General features: G+C 51.6%; 1 protein-coding gene across 1 annotated transcript; it reads right to left on the reverse strand.

The window, feature by feature from the left end:
• Positions 1–303: 303 nt before the first annotated feature.
• Positions 304–8,385, reverse strand: ZNF304 (zinc finger protein 304). The gene is made up of 3 exons (XM_042917711.1): positions 7,981–8,385; positions 6,201–6,327; positions 304–4,147 (listed from the first exon to the last, which is right to left on the reverse strand). Exons 1-3 carry the CDS (start codon positions 8,011–8,013, stop codon positions 2,328–2,330), a joined length of 1,980 nt encoding a protein of 659 aa, XP_042773645.1. The 5' UTR covers positions 8,014–8,385; the 3' UTR covers positions 304–2,327.
• Positions 8,386–9,429: the final 1,044 nt, after the last annotated feature.

Consider the following 9,429-nt stretch of genomic DNA (forward strand, 5'->3'; position numbering starts at 1 on the left):
GGAGCAGCAGAAACGCTCATTCATTGCTGGTGGGGGTGCAAAATGGGGCAGCCACTTTGGAAGACTGTTTCTTACAAATCTAAACATACTCTCATTGTATGATCCAGGAAATCACACTCCTTGGCTTGAACCCAAGAACTAGAAACTTACATCCACACAAAACCTACACACGAATACATATTGCAGGCTTCTCATAATTGTCAAACTTGGAAGCAACCAGGAAGTCCTTCGGTAGGAGAGTAAACTGTGCTATATCTATCTAATGAAATGTTATTAACCGATAACTTGTACACATCTTAGAGCAGCTTTATTTGTAACGGCCCCAAACTGGAAACAACCCAAACACCCATTACTAGCTGAATGGATAAAAACCAACTGTGGTATATGCATACAGTGGAATAATACTGAATACAAATGAACGAACTATTGATACACACAATGAGATGGATTAATCCCCAAATAGTTATGGATAGTGACAAGGGCTAGAGTCCCCACTCCCAGGAAGTATATACCATAGGATAGGATAAAATTCTAGAAAATGCTTGCTGTTCCCTACGAATTGTGGAAAAGGGTATTAAAAAGACTGCGATAAAAGGATTATAAAGGGATACAAGGGATGTTGGGGTTGTGTTGAGTATGTTCATTATCTTGACTGCGGTGATGGTTTCATAGGTACATACACATGCTGAAACACATTTCATACTTTAATATGTGCAGTTTATTTCATGTCAATCATACCTCAACAAAGTTTTTGAGAATTAAGTGTTCCCCATAAAGTTCATATTGACTGTCCCTCTCGGAAAGTCACATCTGACAACTATTTTGGTTCTACCACATCCCTCTCCCCAGTTTAGGAGGATGAGCCCTGCCTCAATGTCAGCAAAAACTGGAGAGCGGTGAAATCCACGTCCCACTTCAGGCACTAGGAGTGCCAGCTGAGTCAGAGAAGCCCTATCCTTGGAGCTCTCCTTTGTCAGTGCTGAGGTTCCTGCCTGTGTAGTGATGGCCACAACCTCAACAGCCCAGGGAGGTACAGGAATCCACAAACCTTTAGACACTGACAGTAGCCTTGGCCACAGGAGATACAGATGTCTGAAGATCCTAAGAAGTTCTATACACTCTCATCCCTCAACAATCATATGGGCATCTGTAGATGCCTCCTGGAGAAGAGATACATATCCTCTCATTTGCCACATTCACCTCCACTCCATTATCTCAGTGTTTCTGTACCTGTTTTGATCCCCGCCTTGCCCTGTGGGCCTTCCAGGCAAGAACACTTTGCCTGTGGGATTCTGGATATCAGGGACATCAGGGACTGGCTGATCCAGGAGACAGAAATCCCTGAAAAGTCCTGGGGAATATGCGAAATTCCCTAGAAACAAGAGACCCACTTCGTATGGTTTCCAGAAGCCCTGGGGATTATCACACCAACTATGCCCTCCTCAAAATGAACTCTGGGCTCACAGGAAACTTGCCTTCCAGGCCACAAGATGAGGCACCCAAAGCTCTTCACTCTTTTCTAGCAAAGCCTTGGGCAACGATGGAAATCAGGCCGAGACTGAGATTTTTCTCTGCCATCCTGTTGACCCTTCTGAGGCACATAAAGTTGGTGCCGACAAAAGGTGTTCCTCCCTTCATGTTGGAAGAACCCAACTTTTTCTCAATCCATTGCACACAGTAAAGAGACCCCCCTCCCCCAACACACACACATACGAGGATCACTGCAGATGAGAGCAGCGTGAGGCAAGCAGTTCTAAAGTCAGCTGATGTGGAAGCAAGACGAAGGAGTCCTGGTTATTGTGTTTACAGTCAACATTGCTCATGAAGAGAAATCCTGTCTGGAAATCCCCCGCAGACTCCAGTTCAAATCCTTTTCGCCAGAGCTGGATCACGTCCACTCAGAATCCAGCCATGGGGGAGGAAGTGAGCACCTCGCAGGGCTCAGAACACTCATGATTCCCTCCAGGGAACAGGAGAGAGAGCCCAGGGGTCTGGGTTCCCTGAGCATATCAGAGTGACTGACACTCACTGTGGGACCTTGACAGCTGGCAGCAAAGAGATGGCTTCCGCCACAGGCACTGGCAGTGACAGAACTCTGTCAAGAGCCCTGGGTAGTCTACAAAGTGCAGTGTACCTCATGAAAGCTTCCCACCTACACGCTTCTTATCGGGAACGTCCTCATGATACACGTACGAATGATGGCTGATGGTTCCCTCCCAAAGGGTACTCACAGAGATTTTCTCTGGTGTGAGTCCTATTAGGTCGAACAAGGAGAGCGCACATTTTCTGCATTCATAAGGCCTTTCTCCAGTGTGAACTTTCTCACGCTAAACAAGTTTAAGAGGTGTAGCTGAAGGAGCCCCGAAACTGTTGCATTCGTGAGGCTTTTCTCCAGTGTGAACCCTCTGGTGCCGGACAAGATGGGAACTTCTGCTGTAGGCTTTCCCGCATTCGCTGCACACGTAAGGCTTTTCTCCAGTGTGAACCCTCTGGTGGAGAATGAGGCTAGAGTTTCGGCTGAAGAATTTCCCACATTCGCTGCACTCGTAAGGTCTGGCTCCAGTGTGAACTTTCTTGTGCTGAACAAGGTGGGAGCTGCTGATGTAGGCTTTTCCACATTCGCTGCACACGTAAGGCCTTGCACCGGTGTGAACTCTCTGGTGTAGAATGAGGCTGGAATTGTGGCTGAAGCACTTTCCACATTCCGTGCACTCATAAGGCTTCGCTCCAGTGTGGATTCTCTGGTGTACAATAAGGTTGGAACTATGGCTAAAAAATTTCCCACATTCACCGCACTCATAAGGCCTTTCTCCGGTGTGGATTTTCTGGTGCTGCACAAGTGTGTCTTTACGGCTAAAGGCTTTCCCACACTCGCTGCACTCATAAGGCCTGGCTCCAGTGTGAATTATCTGGTGCTGAACAAGTGTGTCTTTGCAGCTGAAAGCTTTCCCACATTTGCTGCACACGTAAGACCTTGCTCCCGTGTGGACTCTCCGATGTTTGATGAGGCTTGAGTTATGGCTAAAAAACTTCCCACATTCGATGCATTCATAAGGCCTTGCCCCAGTGTGAATTCTCCAGTGCTCGATAAGGTGGGAGCTTTGGCTAAAGAACTTCCCACACTCACTGCACTCGTAAGGCCTCTCTCCAGTGTGAAACCTCTGGTGTTGCACAAGTGTGTCTTTCCGGCTGAAGGCTTTTCCACACTCACTGCACTTGTAAGGTCTTTCTCCGGTGTGAATTCTCTGGTGCTGAACAAGGTGGGAGCTTCTACTATAGGCTTTTCCACACTCACTGCAGTCGTAAGACCTTTCTCCAGTGTGGACTCTCTGGTGCTGAACAAGTGTGTCTTTGCGGCTGAAGGCCTTCCCGCACTCACTGCATGTGTAATGTCTTTTTCCAGTGTGAAATTTCTGGTGCATTTTTAGGTGAGACAGGTGAATGAAGGCCTTTCCACACTCTTTACACACATGCGATGCTTCTCCGCTGTGAATTTTTCTGTGATTGATAAGAGCTGATTTCTCCTTGGACATATTTCCACATGGCGGGCATCGAAAGGGTCTTACTTCAGTCTGACTTACCTGGCTGCCGAGGAGAGTAAAGGTGTTCAGGAAGGCTTTCTCGCTGTCGGTGCAACTGAAGAGCACCAGTCCATCATGGTCTGTCTGCTGGCGGCCGACACTGGAACCGGCTGGGAAAGATTCCATGCACTCAGTCCTTTTGTATGGAATCATCCCATTGCTGGTGGTAGGGCACTGGAAGAGGCCAGAGCTGCCCAGAAAGTCCATCCCCTCCTCCCTGCAAGTACAGGGTTTCCCTGGCACGTGGACTGCATAGCTCTTCACGTATGAGGCCCCATCAGCGTCCCCTCCAAAGAGATCCTCTCCACTGCATCGCTTCTGGTGCCGGTAAAAGTCCGCACTGAGTAAGAATCCTCTCCCACACGGGCCACGCGTGTACGGCTTCTGCAAGGGGGGTGATCCCTGGCATTCCACCAAGTTCAAAATGTCTCTTAAGAGTGGATCACACACCTCACACGGGTGGGCTTTCTGGATGAACGGACCTGACTCGGGAGTCCTGAGCTGCGACACGCCGACAAAAACGTTCTGCTCAGGCGTCTCCTCGTTGTCTGCTTCACGCCAACAATCTGAAAGCGAAAAGAGGCCGGTGAGGTACACGTGGGCTTTGGTGGACAGCAGCGGCCGCATCACATCCATGTGTGTGACGCACCAAAGAACGAGTGCCCCGACTTGCCGCTGGCACAAGGGAGCCAGCAGGCCCAGTGTCGGTCCTGGGCCTCTAGCAGTCACAGTAAGGAGAAAGAATGGGTAGCAGGCATGACGGTGGTGCATGGTAAAGGGAGCAGAGGAGAGGTCTCCAGCTCACTCCTCCACGGAGCAGGGCCTTGGCGGCTGGTGCCAGGAGGGCTCTGCGCAGAAGGCTGGGTCCAGACCCAGGAAAATCTGACTGTGGTGAGTAGCTGCTTCTTCAGGACTGTTTAAGGAGATGTGCACAACTCACTGCACATTAAAGCAGCCAGTGTTGCAGAGTGTGGCAGAGGGAACAGAGAAGAATGAGACACGGACACCAGAGAAAGGAGGAAACAGTCAGGGCTGGAAGACAGAAGAGAAGAGACAAGTGCACAAAGTGCCAGGAGTGGGGAAGGCAAGGCAGAAAGGAGGTAGCGCTATAGGCCCTGGCAAGAAAACACTGGTGAACACGAAGTAGGCTGCAAGTCTGACCCGAACCCAGCACTGACATGGCTCTCCTCCGGTCCTCAGTCTGCAGGGCCAGGCCCTCTCTGGGTCTCGCTCACTGTGGCTAGAGTCAGGTCAGCCCCGTCAGACACCAGGGCTTTCTCCCCCTCTCCCCATGGGCAACTACATGGGATCTGGAAGATGAAGTTGTAAAGAAAACCCAGGGCACATGAGTGGCCCAGGTAGACCCACCTCACAGAGAAGAAAATGAAACGTTAGGGGTGCCTGGGTGGCTCAGTCAGTTGAGCCTTTGACTCTTGATTTCAGCTAGGGTCACGATCTCGTGGTTCATGAGTTCAAGCCCTGCACTGGGCTCTGTGCTGACAGTGTAGACCCTGCTTGGGATTCTGTCTCCCTCTCTTTCTCTCTGCCCCTCCCCTGCCTGTTCTCTATCTCTCTCTCAAAAAATAAAAATAAACTCGAAAAAAAAAGAAAGAAAATGGAATGTTAAAAATGGAAATCCTTGAAGAAAGATTTGCCAGAGCAGCCCTGAGACGTTCATGAGCGGTGACCATGTCAGTGCCTGTAATTCCTGGCATACTCAGGCCCCAGGAAACGTCAGCTGGATGGCAAGGGCAGAACCTGGGACACCAAGGTACCGTCGATCTGGACAGATACCTGGCCAGGAAGCACACAGCCATGTTGAATCTGTTGAGCAGACTAAAAAGGCCCTGAACCTCTAACCTGTTCCTGCAAGACTTTGAGCAAAAAGTGTTGGAAGTGTTCAGCAGGGGAGGGGACACTGCACGTGGCCCAGCCCCGGCACCCACAGCACCTATTCTGGGACCCAAACAGGGGAGGGAGTCACTGAGGTGGCTGGACAGAAAGAGATGCCTCTAGGAAACAGGGGAACCAAACCCCAGGGACACCGGAGTGAATGTGAGGGCCTGTGGAAGGCAGCCTCTAAGACGGCCCTAAGAATGGCTGCCTCCTGTGTGAGCCTCTTCCTTGGACTGTAGGTTAGACTGACCAACCCATTTTCTAAGGAACAGAATAAGGGGATGTCACTTTCAAGGTCAGGTTGGAAAAAGGATGGATTCCATCTTGGGTACTCTCTGCTCACTTGCTCAGAGAGGAGGCAGCTTCCATGTTACAAGGCACAGCACAGAAAGGCCACCGGGACAGAGAACTGAGGGAGGCTGTAGGTCAACAGCCAGGGGAACTAATTCCCACGTTCAATAAGCCACAAGAAACTAATTCTTGGGAACAATCACATGAGTGAGCCTGTAAGTGGATTCTTCCAGAGACTGGCTTTCGGATGAGAACGCAGCCCTGGCTGACTCCTTCACTGAAACCTCGTAAGAGAGCCTAAGCAAAAAGCATCCAGGAAAGCTGTGACCAGATTCCTGATGCACTGAAACTGAAATAGTGAATTTTTACTGTTTTAAGACACTAAGTTTTGGGGTAATTTGCTATATACTCACAGATAAAACAGGGACTTACCCAATGAGGCCACAAGTGCAAAGTTCTCCAGCATCACATCACGGTACAGGAGTCTCTGAGCCTCCTCAAGGAGCTCCCACTCCTCCCGGGAGAAGTACACGAACACATCCTCAAAGGTCACACAGCCCTGTCGTGATGGGGGGACAGTTGAGCCACAGGCAAGAGGACTCCCCAGTCAATCCACTCACACGACCACCCCGGTCCCTCTCCTCCCAGCTCCCGAATCAGAGGAGACACCAGGTCTTGGCGCCACTAGCGCCTGCTCTCTTCTCACGTCCCTCTGAGCACTGGGTGCAGAGCAGAGCCAGGCAGGCGGGCAGGTGGGTACTGGGTAAGCTCTGGGTCCGGCACGAAGGGCGCCAAACATTCGTGCTGGCCAGTTCTCCCGGTGTCCTTCAGACCATGCGTCCCAGACACAACCTTCATGCCATCACTTCACTCTTCTCCTCACATGTACGTCACTCTTTGAACCACCCCTTCTCCCCATCTGGGACTGCCACTTCCACTACCAACTTTCTGGATCACACCATATGCACCCACAGGGCAAACCGCCTCCCACCCCATGCTGCTCTGCACGTGGTGTCCAGGAAGTGCTCATGTATCTTTGTGACAGGTACACTGTCACCCAGCGCCTAAGCGAGAGACCCAGTCCTCAGTCCCAAGTTTCAACTTTTCTTGTTATTAACCGCATTGCCACCATGACCTGAAGATACTCCCTCCTAAACTTAACCCGTAGCTCCACCGCATTCAACATACCGGCCGCCACCTCTTGAACTTCTTCAACCAGTACCCTTCCCCAGAACTAAAACCCACATCCAGCTCGATGTCTCAACTAAGGAGTTTCTGGGACTTCTTAGGCGAAACATGACAACAGCCTAACTCCCAATATTACCACCGAAAATTACTCCTGCTATCAGCTTCCCTATCTCAGTTGATGGCATCTCCGTCATTCTACCAGGTAAAGAAAGCACAAAACAAAACCAAAAACCTTAGAGTAATCCACAATTCGTTCCTTTCTCTTATTCACCCTTCACACAAGAAAATCTGGTCACTCTGGTTAAAAAAACAGATACAACGGGTGCCTGGGTGGCTCAGGCAGTTAAGTGACAGACTCCCGATTTCGGCTCAGGTCACTATCTCACGGTTTGTGAGATCGGGCTCTGGGCTGAGACCAGAGACCGAGGAGCCTGCTCCTCCTTGGGATTCTCTCTCTCTGTCCCTCCCCTGCTTGTGCATTCAACCTCTCTCTCAAAAATACATAATTACCTAAAACAAAAGGCCCAGATACAAAATCCACCACCATCTCTCACTTCCACCGCCGCCTCCCTGGGCCAGCTGCCGGCAACACTCACAGACTACTGGTAGGCTCCCCACTCATGCCCATGCTCTGTTCTCAGCCAGAGAGCAGCCAAAGGGAGCCCGTTAAGATCTGGGTCGGGTCACCTCTCCTGCTCCAAATCTGCCACGTCTTTCACCACCCTTGGAACAGAGGCCCAGCTCCTCAGGCGGCCACTCCAGGCCCGACCCCTGACCACCTGCCGTCCGCTCTGACCCGATTAAGAGGGACCTACGGTTCCCGGGACACTCCTAACTCACTTCCACCTCCAAGTATTTGTGCCAGCGCCTTGGAAACCCTTGCACACCTCATCCCACCGATACTGATACCCGGAACCTCGGCACATACCCGCGGGGAGTGAGTGCCCTCCGCCGCCTTTGCACTCAGAGGGAGCGATGAAGGCCAAGTGAGGAAGGTCCTAGAACAAGCCGCCCCTCCGCTCACCTGAGCCCCGTCTGTCCGCGCCGCAGCCTCCATGGGATCCCGTGAGCAGAACGGGGTGGCGAGAAGCGGGCAAAGCGGGCAGGCCCTGCGGGCTCAGCCGGAACCCCAAAGCTCCACTAGGCACGGTGCCCGCGAGCCGACTGTCGCGCTCCCAGCCCGTCTCCCCCGGGTACAAACGCGCACAGCTCAGGGTACCGCGGCCGGGGCGTCCGAGGGCAGCGCGCGTGTGCGAAGGCCCCGGGAAGGGCCCAGCTCCAGCCGACACCTCCGCGCAAGGCCGCCGGTCCCACGACGGGGCTCATGGAGAGTAACAAAGGCGCGTACGGTACCGTCCTTCCGGGCTCGGTTCCGAAGAGCCGCGCGGGAAGCCGGCCCCGCCCCAGACTCGGGGCCTCAACGGCCCGTGTGGAGAGTCCCGGCACAGGCAAAAGACGTCACGCCGGCGACGCCGGAAGTCCCGCCTCAGCCGCTCCGGGCGGCGGGAAACGCCCATCTTCCGGGCTGTCTTGAGCACAACGCCGATGCGGCGGCACAGACTTCTGGGTAATGTAGTTGGAGCCCTGCATCCAACCAGACAGTGGGCATCTTTCCCGGTCTTCCCGGCAACCGCCTGGCCGCCGGAGGCGGAGGCCTCGAGGAGGAGAAAGATGCGGGAGAAAGAGGGTCCCGGAGTGCCAAAGCTCCTCTTAAAGGCGACGCACCCATATTTCTGTGGTCACCTGGGGCAAAGTCATGTCCTCAGAGGTCTCCAGCGCGTGATCCAGTCTTTAATACTGGGGGAGCTGTTTCACCTCTCAGCTTTGGGGACTGAGATTTAAATTGAACAGTGGATATGTCCCGCTGGTGGGGACTTTGTGTAGTACCATTAAATGTTACTCCAATTCGTTAATTCCCAAATTTAAATCCCTGAGACGGCGGTAACATCATCACCTGTGAATTTACTGAAAATCAAAGTTATCGGACCCAAAAGACACCTTCTGATATATAATACCTGGGGGAGGGGCCCTAGCGTAACCTGGAGAAGTGGAACTCTTTTTATGACCTCCCTCCTTCCCCCAAGATTTAATAACTAAAATGGGAAAGTACTACAACCTACTTCACGGAAAATGAGATGATAAGTGCTTAACACAGGGCCTAGCGCTAAATACAGGCTCTTATTGTTACTATTGTTATCATCACAAGGTTGGTACATATACTGATGTAGGAGGGTGTCAGGGACCCCTCTTTGCAGAATCACTGGTGATTTGTTTTCAAACACAAAATACAACCACTCTGAGTCAGCAAGCAGCATCATAAATAACGGTGACAATTTTTGCATAAAGCACATGTGTATACCATTAGGTGCATTTAATTTTTAAAATTTTTAATTTTTTTTAATGCTTATTTATTCTTGAGAGAGACAGAGTACGAGTAGGGGAGGGGCAGAGAGAGAGGGAGACACAGATCAGA

Source organism: Panthera leo, chromosome E2 (genome assembly GCF_018350215.1).
Source record: "Panthera leo isolate Ple1 chromosome E2, P.leo_Ple1_pat1.1, whole genome shotgun sequence".
Taxonomy (NCBI): domain Eukaryota; kingdom Metazoa; phylum Chordata; class Mammalia; order Carnivora; family Felidae; genus Panthera; species Panthera leo.

Excerpts from the sequence above, each read along its gene's own strand:
- ZNF304 (XM_042917711.1), bottom strand. The coding sequence starts at position 8,013 with ATGGAGGCTGCGGCGCGGACAGACGGGGCTCAG. Across the intron at positions 6,328-7,980 it reads CGCGGACAGACGGGGCTCAG|GGCTGTGTGACCTTTGAGGA; the intron begins GTGAGCGGAGGG and ends CCATCACGACAG. Across the intron at positions 4,148-6,200 it reads TGCACTTGTGGCCTCATTGG|ATTGTTGGCGTGAAGCAGAC; the intron begins GTAAGTCCCTGT and ends TTTCGCTTTCAG.